At 48.4% G+C, this 17,755-nt stretch overlaps 1 protein-coding gene across 1 annotated transcript; it reads left to right on the top strand.

The window, feature by feature from the left end:
- The first annotated feature begins 2,220 nt into the window (after window positions 1-2,220).
- Window positions 2,221-17,509, top strand: LOC126516420 (amine sulfotransferase-like). The gene is made up of 2 exons (XM_050166543.2): window positions 2,221-2,327; window positions 16,347-17,509. The coding sequence occupies exon 2, from the start codon at window positions 16,377-16,379 to the stop codon at window positions 17,295-17,297; it is 921 nt and encodes a 306-aa protein (XP_050022500.1). The 5' UTR covers window positions 2,221-2,327; window positions 16,347-16,376; the 3' UTR covers window positions 17,298-17,509.
- The last annotated feature ends 246 nt before the right edge of the window (window positions 17,510-17,755 follow it).

Genomic DNA, 17,755 nt, shown 5'->3' with positions numbered 1-17,755 from the left:
TATAAAATGTTACACGACCACGTAGAAAGTTTTATTACACGCAAATAAACCCATGCTCTTCGACAGGTGCGAGTAGCCAGTGCCTGAGCGATCGGCGGCAGCCATCTTTTATTCCTTTCGGAACGGGGCAGCCTGCGGCTATTCAGAAGAAAATTCAGTTTTGTTCGGCATATTAATGCATCTTTATCGCGTAGACGTCACTTTGACGCGGTCAGTTCTTGCGGTTTTGTGACGTCGCGTGAGAGGCAGGTGAAGTGGGCGCAGCCCGAAAACTTTTGACCAATGGCCGAGGGCTAATGGCGAAGAGGCGTCGAATCAGAAATAACTATTTTTCTTTTGTTCGGTCAAATCATGCATAATCCGTGTGTACACGTTATATCACATGAGGAGCTATCGCGGTTTTCGTGACGTCGCGTGACAGACAGGTGAAAGGGGGGTGGTCCAAAAAGTTTTTGACCAATCGCGGAAGGCTGATTGCAAAATTGGAATAGAAAAGTTTGGAATAGTTTTACGTTATAGCGCCCCAGATATGCGCATGAGAACTGTTCATACAGGTTTTGACAAGAGAAGAAGCGGAGAGCCTTGTGTTAATTATAACCAGACAATGCCAACAAACAATGAAGCCATCGGGAAAATTAACTGTGGTTGAAATTTGAATTTAGAAAATAATAATGAAAAGGGAAATATAAAGTGGACAAACATCGAACTTGTCACCGGTGGGAGCTGAACCCACAACCTCCGCATTTCGTCATTATTTCGTGTCAGTGGTGCACGGTTTCTACTGTACTTCAAGCGAACAGCGAGCGGTCACAGTACAGGTGCCGATGTAAACAAATGCGCCGCTCTACGCAATTGTTTGCGGAGAACGCATAAATACTCTGTGCGCAGTAACGCCCCTTTAAAGAGCTATGCCCACTATACGGTCAAAATTGATGCATACAAGCAATTTTTATCGTCCTATTGGCGTGTACATTCAGTGGAGGTCTAAGAGCGGCAAATGCATGAACCCGGCTGCTACGATACGGCTACCCTCCGCTAAGCGGAATCAAGACCAGCTCGACCTTGATGTGGGTGGCTAGCGAGTGCTCATCTTCATGCATTTCCACTTCCTTAGCACGTTTGAATTCATATTGAGTAGGACTAAATAGGAATAATAGGGCTACAAGCGGAGGCGCTGTAGCAATCGCGCTACAGTGCGACGTATTTGTTCAGAGGCACATCGCACGGTGACTGGTTTTGCCGGCGTAGCTGCACGAAAGCACGTCCTCGTATTTCTCGACTACTTGCTGTTTTAAGTGGCGCTAGAGTCACTGGGGACCTGGTTGCACTGCCCAGGAAGCGTCCAGTGACACTAAACGAAAATAACGGCTGACAAATGCACAAAAGCATTTCAGCTCGTTTCAAGCTGCGTACCTACATGCACCTCTCTGCGTCCTGCGGCGCGCCGACGCCGTACGTTTTCTTCCTCACGGAATGCATCATGTAACCGCACAAAAACAAGGGACAAAGAAGGAACACACAGGACAGGCGCGCCTGTCTTGTGTGTTCCTTCTTTGTCCCTTGTTTTTGTGCGGTTACATGATGCATTCCAATAACGACCACCAACTAGCCCGCTTATCCCTGTTAAATATGTTACCTTCCTCGCGGAGCCCGCTAAGATGGCGCCACAGCGCTATGCAAAAAGCGGATTCACGTAGCACCCCGCTTGACCCTCCAGCGCTCGTACGCGGACACACGGGGCAAAACAGCGGCGGAAGAGGCATTCGGGCGCCCCTCCTTATCGCCGCCGATGGCCGTCTGGACTGAGGGAGCATCGCGGAAGATAGCCGGCTGTAAAAATTTATTTGACCCACCCTAAAAGAAAAAAAAAAATTCCTCACCGTGCGTGTCGCGCCGGCATTGTAGCGACCTGTAGAGTTTTTTTTGTTTAGCGCTTGTGTTTTTCGTGGCCGCGCGAAGAATAGCACCCCCCCCCCCCCCCCCCTCTTTTGCGGCGTCAAGATCGTATAAGCCGGCGTCGGACGATCGTATACGTGTAAATGTGGTGATGTGATCACATGCGTGAACCGCGGTAGTTTTGGCGGGGCAACGTACGGATGAGGGAAAAGCTCGCTGAGTAGGGGCACCACCCAATGACACAGCGCGTACTGAGGTAGAAACACAATGAGCTCGTCGGCGCGATAACGGGAGAGAAGGGGTCGTGAGTGACGTCACCGAAGCGCTTGGCGTCTACTTATGAATGCCACCGCCTGCCCGTCCGTCACTCAGCCGCCCGGCCAGAGACAGTTCACACCAGCAAACAGGGATACTGAAGGCGCAGCATCTCGGTAAGCGCCCCCGTGTTTTTCTGCCGCTTTAGTTTTGGGTGTTTCATTCATTTGTGTTCTCGGTTGTCTGCTCCTACCGGTGACGTCGAATGGCTTCCTGCTACACATGCCATTATTGGAAGATGCCGATAGGCGACTCTCACGGCCACGGCCGAATATTGCGATCACACTTGAGGTTACGCTCAGAGAGAAATTAATTAGTGGCTTGACAACGCTCGCGGAAGCAGTTAGTTGCTCTTGCGTCTGAGAGAAGCGCCATCAAATTCGGAAGTTTGCTAGTAAAAAGTCAATGATTAAAAAGTGATAACCAATCAAGTTTGGAGCATCCGAGGAGCGCGCAAGGTGCGTTACTGACCTGTATGCATCATCGGCATTTGAATGAGAAAGAGGCTGGACTGGCTAAAGATCGTTGTTGCCCCGGTTCTCTCCTCCTACAATCACCGAAGTGGATTCATAGGCGTGATATATATATATTTTTTCACAAAATATAATATTTTGAGATGCAACAGTCACCCGTCGCTGTGGCTAAGTGGCTATGGTGCTCTGCTGCTGAGCACCAGATGGCTGGCTCGACTTCCGGCCGTGGTGGTCACAGCCCGATGGGGGGGGGGGGGGGGGGGGGGGGGCGGAATGTTCGCGTACGCTGCTTTGGATGCGCGTTATCAGCTGGTCGAAATCATTCTGGCGTCTCTCGTATTTCAGTGTGTTGCTTTGGGAGGTTAAACTCCACTGAATGGGAATGCAAAGTGAGCGTAGCTCAACAGCCGGCTTCAACAACAGCCAAGAACGCTTAAACCAGGTAGCCAAGTAACGCGCGCCAGCAGCTAAGCGGGTATATAAAAAAAAGATGTTAGCCTCGGACTCCTGCGGCTGCTTATTTGGCCACGTGACTTGTATAATGCAACTCGCGTATTTATTGCGCCATGTTGTACGGATCATTGCACATTGCGCTTGTTTTTCTGCGAAGCAGCAGTCATGTCCAGGAACCGGACATGTGGCTCTCACTGCTGCAAAAATGAACCAGGAGTCTTTATTTTTCGTCAAAATCTATACATTTGCCGCGCCCCACGCGCTCCTCCCTCTTCTATCGCCATTTCATTAGTTCGGGCACGCACAAGAGTACAGCGGTGTCGTGCACAACCTGCAGCATGCGCCACGCTCACTAAGTGTATGCCCGTCTCTTCTTGACGTTTAGCGCTGCGCTTGTGGACATAATCCCCTAAGTGAAAACCACTTATTTCTGGCTTTCACAAGTTAGCCACGAATTTCGAACGCGCGGATAGTGCAAAGATATGAATGTTCTTACTGCAATCAAAGACAGCCTCAGTGTATGGTATTACAAAACTACCCGTGTAAGAAGAACTACCCCTGTAAAATGTTCCACCTCGCATGCGACCGGTGTAGTTTATTTTTACGCGATTCGATAAATAGTATTTTTGTCTATCAATACGCTAGCGTGTTTTTTGCGGCTAATTGCGTATTACATTTAAGACGTTCAGACGAGCGAGTTAGTTAAGCATACTGAGGTGCCTACGATGCGCCTACTAAGCGCGTCGCCAGAACAGTGATGCGAAGCCAAGGCAAACGCACGCGTAATCGTCTTTCTTTTTAGATTGAAATGTGCAATAATTATGTATGGGCCTAAGCTCTGCGCATAGCTTCATAATATAGTCAAGGAAAGGGTAAATGAAAGTAGAAAAAAAGGACTATGCATGCCTTCAGCGGCAGCCGAACCCACAACCTCCACATCTCGCGTGCGATGTACTACTAACTGCACGATTCCCAGCCGTCATGCGTTTATGGGCTCGTTTCAGACTGAACCATCTATAGGGCGTGCTCATAAGTGTATCAGTATTTGAATGACGCGTAATTTGTAGTCGAAGAAAACGGGTTTTGTTTGGCCCCTGCGTCAGCTCGCGCACGTGACCACCGCGTGCCTCCCGACCAGAGGCCAACGTGCTCGTGCGGGTGCTACGAGGCTCTGCCAGGCGCGGAACTGCTCGGAGGGCAAATGTTGCCTAGGCTTGCATGAAACCGAACACGGAGCACAAAGGAAAATCTCTCTCCTTCGTCTCTTCATGGCTCGATTCGGCGAAGTGCGCCGCTTTCGTGTGTGCGCAAGCTTGCTAAGAACGCACAAGTTCTCCGCGTGATTTCAATGATACATATATATATATATAGAGGCATGTGTGGAGGCCGCCTTTGGTGATGTGAAATGAAATGTGATGAGCCACTCAGTCTGACGTTACCCAAGAGGCCGAGATTCGGCGTCCAGCTTCATTCACGACTCATTAACGTACTTACTTCCTCGTGCTCGTCAACTTGAAGGTCAGCAAACCAAACGGTACTCCTCTCGCCATCCATTTACTGGTAAACGACAAAATCTGAGAAGACTAAACATATATCGCTCGTTTAAAATCGACATCATGGAGCGTTCTTCCTGACATTCGAAATTGTTCTTGCGAAGGTAGGTTCAGTCACGACGAATCAGAGTAAGATTGGTTTTTGGTTATCGTGATCTGTTTCCTATTGGATTGTGCGCTCGCTGCGCCTTCCTCCGCTACCATAATAGACAGCCTCTTCCTCCCCTTCCCTCCTTTCATTTTTTTTCATATGATCTTTGCTTGCGAATGGCTATCGTGAATCTTGGCCCGACAGATTTGCAAAGCTCTTCGTATGCGTAAGCTTGGTAAGTCTAGCACCTCGACCATCGTATCGTTGCAGCCTGGTTCCATAAGTGGCCCAGTAATTCCGCACGCCTCCCGTATTATCGCTGATAGAAATAGCGGAGAAATTAGAGCATGTATAGAAGGGAACGTTACAGACAGAAAGTTAATTGACCAACTGACAAGCCGCGTCTGCTCGCATGTCGGCCTCAGGTACGAACAGTTGCGTGAACGTTCGCGGCCATCACGCATGACACCGCTGGTGTGCGTGTTTGAGAAGTACCATGGCTTCTATATTCGATGTATGGCACCTAAGCATTTGGCTCCAATTCGAGTAGTGTCATCATTGCGCGGAACTTGAGCGAAAATCACAATAATACCTTACGCAGCACAGTAGTTGGTGGTTTGATCCGCCGTACTGATGATACTTCTTTGGCCGACGGAATAACGAATAAAGGCTTCAGACGCAATCCAGACAACTACTTCATATCCATGCTGCGAAAGGCAGCCACTAAGATTTCAAATGGTGCGGCAAAGGTTACCACTTGACTCGGACACCACGGACGGAATTTTCACCAAAAGAAAAAAAAAAGGCCCACAGACGCGTTTAATTGCAATATAACTTTACGAAACTTTTCCCGCCGCTTTAAGGAGAGCTACGGGCAATACGTGAAAAAAATGACCTTCGAGAGCTTCGATGTCACAATACAGGGCCATTGTCTCCACTACAGAATCATGACGAAGGAGTACTGGCCGAACTAGAGGCATCCAAACTTTGAGTTGCATCGAAGCTATTGTAGCGCAAAGAAAAACGTACAGAAAAAAAAAGAGGACAGTGGTATCTTGTCTGTGTCCTGTCCTATTCTTTGTCCGTGTCTGCGCTACAGTGGCTTCAATGCTTATCAACCAGCTCGCACGAGAAAAAAGTTTTACTTTGAGTTGCAGGACGCATTGCCAAGTGCAGAAGTGATTGTCGCGGAACTACGAGGCAAGCGAGAGTGTTCTTACAGCCGTGTTAATATAGCAGCAAATGTGCGTACGCGAAAGATAAGACGCCACTGTTTTGCACACCTTTAAACTGGGCGCATAAATGTGGCGTAATCAGGGCTGGCACGCCGCAGGGAAGCATTCATCTTGCCTTTAGAGTACTTTAGTACGCGTAATTAACAAAGACAATGAAGACGTAAATACAGCTGACAACCGCACCTCTCGAATGAAAGTGAGTGGCACGCCTCAATTACGCGACCATTTCGAAACCAAGAGCTCCAACTTCAAAGCAGCCTCAACATATTGGACGACGTTTTCTGAAGCGCAGACGCAAGCCGCGGGCATTGAAAAATTAGAATAGGTACACCTATTTAACAGTTCATACCAGCACTCGCATCGTTCGAGCTCTTTATTCGTGCCTGTCTGCAAAGCAATTCAATTTACAAATTTTAACCGTTCTTGCTCGACGTGAAAAAAAAATACCTTAAAGTGCCGCCGTCTAGTAGCCATTTCTTTCACTTGGGCCGATTGGTTCCTCAATGGAATGACGGACAGTGACAATCGTTTCTAGTGTGGTATGGAAGGAATTTTAAAACACCTCCAGTGGGACTGCCCATCTTACGAAGATAAAAGACTTATCCTTCGGACATCGTTAGCAAAATTAGATTATCTGCCTTTTAGCATTTGAAGTGAATTTTATTCAATTTTTTCGTTAAACGAATTAAGGAAGCCCGCACAAAATGTTAACCCATGTTCACTACAGAAGAAGAGATGCTGGGACCCCGGCCGGGTGCATCTGCGATGTATAAAGCTGCGAAAGCGCTGCTGTGTTTGTTGAGATAGCCAGCCTATACTACGGCTTGTGATGAACTGAACAGTGAACGTGCCATTACGTGGTGTGTCTATGCATATTGTGAGCTTTATTGCTTCTTCTCATCTTGCGCTCCATTTTCCTCCTTTATCAATTCGGGGTAACTTAGCCTCTGCAGGGGCGTCTGCGTAAGATGGCGTTTGGTGTGTTGCTACACCACGTACGCGAGCACACGAGGGTTGGACCTTCCCGCGTATAGTCGTGCGCGGCTAAGTTGTGTCTGGGGAAAGGGGGATCCTGGGCGTTGAGCCGATGCCGGGTGTTCCGACCTTTAAGGCCTCTCTGCGCAGGCAACACACCTCTTTGGCGAGTGCTTCACACAGACGGCGCCTCCAGACTGACCCACCTGGATGAAATCGGGAGCCGGCGTTTCCTCTCCTCCTCTTCAATCTTCGTCTTTCTATTCCGCTACCTTGTCTCTCCTGTCTCCTATTCACTTTACTTCATTTCCAAGTTTCCGGGCGGCCAGGGTTAACCATGTGGGCATGTCCTTCCTTGGCCGTGGTCATATGGTTATAGCAGTTGTACCCGCAGGGTGGATTGGCCATACGAAGTCGATTGAAAAGCCCATATGTTCTCCCGTACCTTCAACGCAATCGCTTATTTATCTTTTTTCCACCCAGGACAAGATGTAGAAACGCTCACATGCTGACCCTCGCAGTTTGCATAACGATACTCGTTTGTGTACGTTTCTTCCCCATTGTCTGCGTGACCGCATTTAGCACAAGTTGCCCTTTCGCAACATGACTAGGATCTGTGCCCATATTTCTGACACCGAAAGCACCAGCAGGGATTGGGCAAACGTGTTATCAATCTAAAGTACAGGTAAGCGGCCTTAACAGCCGAGTGGTCTTTGTCGCTTTGAAAAAGACAAGTCAACTTGTCGAAACGTTGGCCCCGGCATTCACCTTGTTCTCGTTTTGCTCATCATTCGTCTTTAAGACACTCCGATGTTGGGCTCCATGGGGGGCGGCCAGCTTAGCTGCCGAACGTTTATGCGTTTTTATGGATAAAACGGTCGCGTAAAATTTAGGTCTTACTGGTTTGTTGCTCAATGACATCTGACCCCATTATGGAGCACCAAACATTATGTAGCGCTGTACAAGATAACTTGCCTTATTCAGTAGAATGACCGACACAGGGCCGCTTGTATTTTGGGAGTTCTGGCAGCCCGCGGGCAGCAAGAACCGGTTCAGCTAGTTCCGGTCCTGATAGGAAGAAACATGGGTTGGTATCCCAAGACAACCCCGAAGCTACCCGAAGTACGCAAAATTGAACGCCGGGAGACAGCTCGCCGCGGGATAAACGTAAGCATGCTACCAGCATGACAGCGGCCGGTGAAGCCCGCACGCACTCGGCGTAGTTGGACCATTTAGGCGTTGCCGGCTAGAAAATATATACACAGTTGCATTCGGGGATACGAGCACTTGTTGGCGCGATCAGATTTCGCGCGACTCGCCACTGGGCGCGCTCATGCCCCTCACTTTACCCAGCTCAACGAACGGCCTCCGACGCGTTCAATGCCAAGACGTGAAATTTCACGCACTTCGAAAGCGATCCCTCGAGGATGCCTGCTCGCAGCGATCACTTCGCCCAGCGGCGACAATGCTCACTCGGGCGTTTTGTCAACATTTGACAAGACATGAAAAAGCAGGATATTGGGTATGTCTCACACGCACAAAATTTCGTGCCGACCTGCTTGCACTTCGATTTCAGAAAGTTTGTTTCGGCTGCAGTGGTGCTTCTTTTCTGCCCCTGTGCTGAAGGAGCTGGGGCAGCGGCTGGAGCATGAAATGCGTACCGCCTGTGACCAGCGAAGGTTTTCACGCGAAAAACAGTACTGATCGATCATGCGACCAATAAGCTAATTTACTTGTGGCTATTACACTCAACCATTGCTTTCTTTCGACATCTACGGCACAGTTAAACCACACTGGCTTCAAGCAGCCACCCGAACATACGACGGATAGATGAGCGAACACTGGCTAGCTGGGACGTCTTCACTAACAGCAGAAAAAGCAGATATCGCCACATATACGCGAGCGATGTGAAAGGGGATACGGCCACATAAAGATGAACCGAAAAGGTATTGCAACGTGTGGTAACCCCCGTCGACAAGACGATGCCGATAGCATGCACACATGAGAGCGCAGCGCGCTGTTCCCGGCCGGGAAGAAGCCTTCACGCAACATACACACATAAACAAAAAATCATAAGCCATTCCACTCTGTGGAGGTGGATGACCAGCAAAACTAATCCGATCGGCGCATCCGCTTCGGAACATGTGCCAGCACATGCTGGTACACGTGTCAGTTCGTCGTCGAGAAACATGGAACCGCACCCTTTAGCAGAGCCTCTGTACACGCGTTGTACTGAACCGAGGCACGTTACCCTTTATCAGCGCCTCATTACACGTGCCGCAGACTACAAACTCCCCAACGTTGTAGCCGGGAAAACACCGCGTCAGCACATCCACCGCCTTCTGCCATCGTTCTTCCGACCGTGTGTCGTTGATTTCCGAGAGGTCGTTATCGAACCACAGGCGACCACATACTTGGCAGCTTGATCCGGAGCTGCGATCGAGGAACCCTCTTTGGAACCTTGCGTAGGCGCCGTCGAATCCCGGCACCGTGCCCTCGCGGCGTGGACGTCTCTTTGCGGCATTCTAGGCGTCGCCATATGCGTCATCAGCTCTTGCTTGTCGCTTACGCACCACATCGCCGGCACGCTCTTCTTCCCGGGCCGCCGGGTTGGCACGACGTCGTTGGTCTCTCTCCCGCCGCTGCTCTCGCTCTCGCTCCTCGCTCTTCGCTCTTCAAGCATACGGATCACGCGTGGTCTTACCATAGCAACGGCAGGGCGAAATGGTACCGAAAATTCCCCTTGGTCGCCTTATCAGGCGCACACTACGTCGTCCACTACCTCATACATTCACAGAGACACAGCTGTGACGCAGCGCCGTTTCCATTTTCAGACACAGGAGGCCGTTTAACCGAGCTCTGATACGAGCGGCGATATGCGTTTGCTTTTGTTGTTGGCTTTTTCACTTTTTTAGGGGAGAGTTTTTCCGCGCGGACGCCATAAAATCCCGGATCCTAGCCATAGACAGCTTCACTGTAAAAAAAAAAAAAAAAGAGGAAATGGTTCCCCGCCGCGCGTATCTCACCATCTCGCAAGGTGCGGTAGCATCTTAGAAGAGAGCGCTACAAGTAATTCCGCCCAAAGGTGACTGTAGCCAGTTTGCTGGTGAGTTAGAAGTCCTCAAGCGCCTGCGTTTCAATCCGTTACGTCTCAATAAAAATGGAGGCGAGCGCTCATCGCCTCTTTTTGTAATCTGCTAGCCAGATAACTTCCAGAGAGCAGCCAGATGAAAATCGTCCTGGCTGCTTCTGGCAGCCCGCGGGTAGGCAGAACCACCGTCCAGCCCAACTAAAACGAACGCGCGGCCGAAGTGCGTCGCGCTGTGGGCGAAGCAACCCGAGGAAAACGAAGGCGCTCCGGCTGGCTCTGGCAGCTCGCGCGCAGTGATAAGTGTAAAATCAAAGAGGGCCAGTGCTGCTTGTGACTACTGCGTCAGCGAGGAAACTATTGAACACGTTATTTGTTGTTGCCCTCGCTAAAGCACAGACATGTTAGTCAGTCGCGACCACATTAGGCAGTCCGACAACCGTCCGCTTTCGGAGGCATTTATGAAGTACCGGCCAGCAGGGTTGCCAAACCCGCAGTCAGTCAAAGCTCTATTGAAGGTCCTATTCTCGGGGAACCTGTTCGAGAAACTAGTTCTTCCGTTTTCCTCCCCGTTCCCATTTTTCTTCGTGCGTCTGCTTTATCGCAGGTTTTATTTTGTTTGCCCCTTATACATGCCCCTTTGTAGGGTAGCGAACCAGAAGCCTCCCTTTCGGCTAACCTTCCTGCCTTTACATTCTCATCTCTCTCTCTCTCTCTCTCTACTCATGTGAATCATATCCAGTCATGTGCGTGAATAACAAAGATTCATGTGAGATCAGCATGAATTTGGGGAGGTTTGGTCGAAAGCTCGTTGACACCACGTTTCGTGCTGTTAGCCAAAATCACACTTACATTGATGGTGTTCTATGAGGTCTTTGTTATAAAACAAAAAGAGGGCAGCATTCTGAGACGTCCAGTGCTACGCGATGCTTGAGAAGAATATTTATGTCTAGCTCAACTTGAATTTATAGCTCAAGGACGAGATTAACGTAGGGACTGGTAACAAGCTAGAGTGCTACTTATACGATGTTGTTGTAGCCATCTATGTAACGTATAAATAAAAACAAGACAAATTCTCCTCGTAGTCATGTGGCAGAGATGGTTGGAGCACGCGTTCAGCTGCCGTTAGCCAATGCTGTTCCCGAATGTATGTAGCACGAGAAAGCACAAACCTTTGTTTATGCAGCCGATAACCCAAGGTTTTTGCTGTTCTGGTTAGTATACGAATACAATCGACTGGTATTAGCAAAATTTGTTTGGCGGTACCCATAAAATAACCCGTAAAGGAATAAATGGGTTGCTTTAAAATGGAAATCAAGAACCAAAATTAATATGCTATGCGAGAAAAGTCCGCCCTCGATGTTCCATGTGGTTTCCCACATAACCTTCGCTCCTAGAAAGTCTGCCCGACTGCCAGTTTCCGCTAGCACAAGCAATTCGCATAAGGTTGTTTTGTTGTGATGCGCACGCAAAATATTCGCAGCTCATGAAACAAGTCGCGCCAATTTTGTAATTACATTAAATTATGGGGCTTGACGTGCCAAAACCACTTTCTGATTATGAGGCACGCCGCAGTGGAGGACTCCGGAAATTTCGACCACCTGGGGTTCTTTAACGTGCACCTAAATCTAAGTACACGGGTGTTCTCGCATTTCGCCCCATCGAAATGCGGCCTCCGTGGTCGGGATTCGATCCCGCGACCTCGTGCTCAGCAGCCCAACACCATAGCCACTGAGCAACCACGGCGTGTCCACTTTGTTATGTCGGAAAGACAGATACTTCAGTGTTACTGTAATTCAAGCTTCTAGTCATTCTTCTTGAGCTCGTGCACCTTGCTTGCCTTTCAGCCATTGTGCTGAACGTTGGGTAAAAGTGGCAGATTTTTTACCCCACTATTTTGGAAGCAGTAACCTCAGTCGGGCTGTTATGAATGGAAACCTGAATGTAATATTTATGTGACCCTGCACACACAAAATTTGGGAAACGTGTGGCCCATTCTTTTGCTGGGCGGCAAGTTTGTTTCTTATAGAGAGAATTTTGCCTTTTCCCTTTACTTGCAATATTGCAGCCGTCGTAGGTTGTCACGAAGGCTGGCCATCAAGGTTAGGGGCAGGATTCACTAAGCGAACTTATGCTATTAATTACGCTTAAGAATAATCTTACGATAAAAGTGAATTCACGAAGCGAAAAACTGTTCTTAAGATCTGGAAGCTTACGATGCCCGCCGCGGCAAAGACGAGCGCAATAATTGAAAAAAATGCGTATATGTTAGGGTAGCACAGGTGCGAACTTCAGTATTTCCGCCAATAGTAAGCGTAAGTCGATTCACAAAATCTAAACAGCCGTCGCAAATGACGACCTCAGAAGAAATCTCTACCATAGGGGTGTAGCAGTCTTACGAACCTAATTACGTCCATCTGCGCCACCACTCGAGCTGACGCGAGTAAGCGTTGGAACGCGCTGTAGTGGCTGACTGGTCAGGGGCCACAACTGATAGCCGAGGATGGCGCGTGCTTATTATTTTTGCGTCTTGCTCTGATTTGTCATCTCAGAGTGCATCGAGCTGTTTCAGCGCATAATTCTATTGAGTGTGCGTTGCTGCCGAAGGCAGCAACATTCATGCTGTGCAGCGAACATCTGCCTAATGTCTGATAGGCTGTGTTTCTGTATGCGCGCTATAGCCGGAACTCTCATACTCGTAATGACGCTCCACTGGGTGCTAGCAAACAGAAGTGTCCGTCCCTGACAACCATCAAGTTTGTCACTGATGTGTTATGAGCACTTCTATCACTTTCTTTTTCCTAGTTTGTGCTTTCTTTTGCTCAAAGGGCTTCAGATGATTATTGTTTTAAGGCTTTGAGGCTATTGTTCTGCATGGGAGACCTAACTGAAAAATCGCCTAAACGCCCAACGCCGAGGCGACTGCTACATGGAACAGTTTCTCACCGTCATTCCGACGTCACCAGTTCCGTTCGCCACCAGCTCGTCGACTGTCAGTCGTCCCTAACGCCTCAGGCTACGTTTCACTAATTCTGCCCCGTGACAGTATTGATTGCATGCTTAGGAGTGTTCAAGGTATTAGACTGAGAACTGGGAAGGATCAAGGGAAATGATCAACGCGGAATATCTCAACATGTGTCATTGTCCAGTACAGCAACGCTGTGGACACATTGTAAGAATTGATTGAGAACTTTAACAGAGACAGTGCAAGAGAAGGTTAAAGAAAAATATGCGGAAGACAAAGGTAATGTTGAATGCGTTGTCAAGCGAACAAGAATTAATGACCGACAGTCAGCCTCTAGAGCATATACAGGAGTAAGATTCTCTAGGTCAGTTAACCACAGGGAACACTGATCGTTAGACTGAAATATGTAGAAGAGTGAAAATGGTTCCAAGTGCACACGGCCGGCATTACCAAATCGTGACCGGGAGCTCACCGCTGTCGTTGACAAGAACATCCCGATCTTCAAGTACTATCATAAGGGGCAGAAACTTGGAGGTTAGCAATGAAGATTGAGATTAAGTTAATGACATCTCAAACAAGCGATGGAACGAAAAATGTTAGACCTAATGCTAAGAGAAAGGAAGAAAGCGGTGTGGATCTGAGGACAAACGGGGGTAGTCGTAGGGGAAATTAAGCGGGAAAATAAGAGCTGGGAAGGCCGCGTAATTCATACGGCACATACGGGGGTCTAATACAAATAAAGACTGGGTGCTAGGGAAAGGAAGGTGGGGTAATGAAATCAGGAAATCTGCAGGCATAACTTGGAATCTGTTAGCGCAGGTCAGGGTCAATTATATATATAACTGGGAGAAGCCTTCGTCCAGCAGTGAACATAAAAGTACGCTGATGGCGTTTTACAACATACAAAGTTTGTGCGGAATATTAACGGACTGTTGCTCTTGAGCCGCAGTTCGCTTCGTACTGCGAGGTCGCATTCGCTTCTTTGCAGAACGGCGTCGGGCGCCGCTTGGATGTCGCCACCCCTACATTGTCATCGTACTACATGTGCAGTGACAAAGTGCTTCAGTGTCGCAAGATCGAAGCCTTGAACCGATTTGATCCGAAACCAACTAGAATGCTGAACCGCTATGCCTTTCGTGTAGGGTGCTGTGCATTGTTCTGACTTGCACTTGAGCGTGTTTTTGTCAGGCTAGTAAATTTATGGCAGCGTTGGTGCAGAGCATCTTAGTGATGTTGGCCGATTAGCCTTGAGTTCTACGAGGTGCCACTTGGGTGATGGCTGACAACGTAGTTAGGGGCTGCATGCGCTAAAGTCGTCCACCTGTCATTTATTACCAGACTCCAAAATTGAAGTGCGCGAAACATTGTGTATTTTGTCTCCGTCGGAACGCGGCCGCCTGAACCCTCGAAAACAAACCGTTTACCTGGTGCAAAGCATCATCGTGTTTTATTAGCTGAGTAGAAGCCAACAAGAAGCGATGAACGCTGATACCGTGTCAACGTGTGATAGGGAGCAAAACTTGCAGGTGTGGATGTTACGCATAGTGAAGTTCTCTGTGATAATTTTGGGAATGTCGGTAGCGCCGGCTTCTTTCTGTATTTCTCTTTCAGGGCTATTTTAATAGCTCTCTCTGCCCTCGACAGCGATCCTATGCGAGGGGAGCGGCGTGCATTTTGTCGTCGATCGGCGCTCGACAACATCGTCGACCAGCACCTTATAGATGGTACCGGTGGCCCAGGGAGCTGATATTGAGCCTATGCGCTGCAGTATAACCGCACCTGCAGCCATGAGCAGTGCGATCACATACCATACCGGTGAACATACGGGTGCTGGGCCTCTTGTCTTGAGACCATACGAACTATATATTATGGAACTTCTTTATTTCGGTAATTTAATACGTTGGGAGTGGTGGTGGTGATGAATACAGGTGGGGTTAGACTGGCAGACTCGGCCGGCAATTCCTTCGACTGAGCTTCTCTTTCTGCTCTAAATATGTCACCATGTGTCCCTCAGTCCGGTCTCTCGTATAAATGTGAAAATAATGCATAGCACTCCCACTGCAATTTTTTTCACTGCGGTGCTGTGTACGGGTGAACGCGGTTGCGCTCGTCAGCGCTGTAGCACACGTCCGGAAAAGGAAGCTGTCGAATAGGAGTGTGCAATGATTTGCCGTAAGAATAAAGCCTGAATTACTTGTGCATGATCTGCCGTCATGCTATCAGTTGACCGCGCTTTCATTTCTTGTCATTTAATCCAAGCTTTCTTTTCTCCTCGTTCTCATACGACGCCGTACGTTAAATGCGCTGCCACTCCGGTTGCACTCTTATCTGAGCGTAAGAACTTGTTGGCTAAGGAACTGGGTACGAACAGCGCGGCTTAGTGAATTCCGCCCCAGAATACTTGGTTCCACAAACAGTGATTTGTAAGATACTGCACTTACACTTAATAAATCGTAGCTGCTTCCTTCACGTTTAGTACAAACTACAATGTACCCAATAAACGTGGTGGTAGAATGAACTTCCTAATGATTCCACAGTGAAACAGAAATTACCAACTCCGCACTTCGCGTCCAGTTCACGCGGAAAGAATATTCGCCGAGGAAACGACATGCGCGGGCAAAAAAGGTGTGAGAGCTATATTCCTAGCCATCGGCTGACAACATTGGCAGTAATAAACAAATTTATTGTAACCTTTACACTGAGCAGGCATGCTTTCATCCGTCTCTGCAGCACTTAAGAGAGACAACACCACGTTTTATGTCTTCATCTTCCGGGATGTATTAGATAAAAGAATAATTCGTGCCTTCTAGACTTCCTTCTTCATGGAAGATGTTTACCACCATTGTGGCCCAGAAAGAACAAAAAAGAATGCCTTGGTCTGGTTTTACTTTGTTTATAAAATTTTGTTTCTTCATTGCTGCCGTTCAACGGCACCTTCTTATCAGTGCAATCAAGGAGATAATAGCAGAATCGAGTTTTAATCGCATATCTTATTCTGGCTCACAATTATAAGTTTTCTGGAAAAACACCCAAGAGCTCTCTTTATTTTGCAACACTTCACTCTTCCTCGCATTGGTGTTTTCACTTTTCCTGCCGCTGAACACACAGTTTATACAAATGACTGGCGCAAGCCTAATTTACTTGATGCCTTTGGCTTTATGCTTTGTATCCGTTGCGTATGCATGACTAGGCAGATTATGGGCACATTTTATGCTCTTTCACCCTCTCTAAAGCAATTTCATAGGCTGCCCATTATAGAGCCTTCTGGAAATATGAACTATGTTGTTTTTTTTCTCTCGCAGACTCGAATACAAGGAAAACCGTGTACCACCATGAGTAGGAAGGAAGTTCAGAAGAAGCAGAGGCAGGTACCTTACTACAACATCATTGATGGCGTGCCCCGAGGACCGTACTGTGAACCGGAATGCTTGCGCAACGCTCTCAGCTTCAAGCCGCGCGACGGTGACGTCATCCTAGTGGCCTACCCGAAATCGGGGTCGCATTGGGTTCAGCAGGTCATGCTCCTGATCCTCAACAAGGGCGAGTCGGCCACTGATTACTACGACCACATAGAGAAGGCCGCTTTCATGGAGATGAACGGAACGCAGGAGCTTTTGGACAAAATGCCGTCTCCGAGAATGATGCGCACCAACCTCCCGATCCTGAGCCGAAACTCGTGCCACAAGAACGCCAAGTACGTCTACATGGCTCGGAACCCATGGGATTGCTCCGTGTCGTTTTATCATCACGTCAAAGGAATCGCCAAGTTTCGCTTCGAGAACGGAAGTTTTGAGGACTTCCTCGACTGCTTTCTCGAGGGAAACTTCGGATTCGGAGACTACTTCGACCACATTCTGGCTGGCTACGAGATGAGGAACGAGCCGAACGTGTTCTTCAGCACCTACGAGCAGTTCAAGCAGGACACGCCCGGAAGCATCCGAAAGCTCGCGTACTTCCTCGGCGAAGAGTACGGCAAGCTGCTGGACAGAGACGAGAACATCTTCAAACAGGTCATGGAGAAGAGCAGCCCTGAGTTCATGAAGAAGATTATGGAGTTCGAGTCGACCGACTCCGCCGACGGGAAGCAGCAGGACGTGAAGGTGTTCAACTTCGTGCGCAAAGCCAAGGTGGGCGACTGGAAACACTACTTCAACCGGGAGCTCCTGCAGAAAATGGCCGCCAAGATCGAAGAGAAGACCAAAGGGTCGGACATCATGGATCTCTGGAAGAGACCCACGGAGCAGGATTTATAAGCGACGTCGTCTTTTGGATATTGGAGAGTGATAGAATAAACAATCGTTTGTCTTTCGACCTTATAACCTGGCCTTAACGAGTGGATATTTTCTTACAGGTCAACTTTGCACGCAAGAAATGCCCTGAGACCGCTGTACTGAGCAGTTTTATAGTGGTGAAGCGCGATGTTCAGATAAACAATGTATGAATAAACAGCCGTTGACATATTTTACTTGGTTTTACAGTACGATTCCCACACGCATAATACTACAAAGCTAGCGTTTTCTTTGTGTTTTCATGAGCAATGCGCAAAATAAAAACAAAAAAGCTAACGGAAGGAGCAGAAAAAGGTTTGCACTTTTCGTCTGGTAAGATACCGTCGTGAATGTCCTTAATTTTCGTGCGTTCGAGCCAACAACTTTTATTTTTACACTTCTTGAAGCATGCAAGGTGGGGGCAGGCACTAATACAGAGGACG

Source organism: Dermacentor andersoni, chromosome 1, assembly GCF_023375885.2.
Source record: "Dermacentor andersoni chromosome 1, qqDerAnde1_hic_scaffold, whole genome shotgun sequence".
Taxonomy (NCBI): Eukaryota; Metazoa; Arthropoda; class Arachnida; order Ixodida; family Ixodidae; genus Dermacentor; species Dermacentor andersoni.
Note: the sequence above shows the minus strand (reverse complement) of the source record. Positions and strands in the feature narration are given on the sequence as shown.

Excerpts from the sequence above, each read along its gene's own strand:
- LOC126516420 (XM_050166543.2), top strand. The coding sequence starts at position 16,377 with ATGAGTAGGAAGGAAGTTCAGAAGAAGCAGAGGCAGGTACCTTACTAC.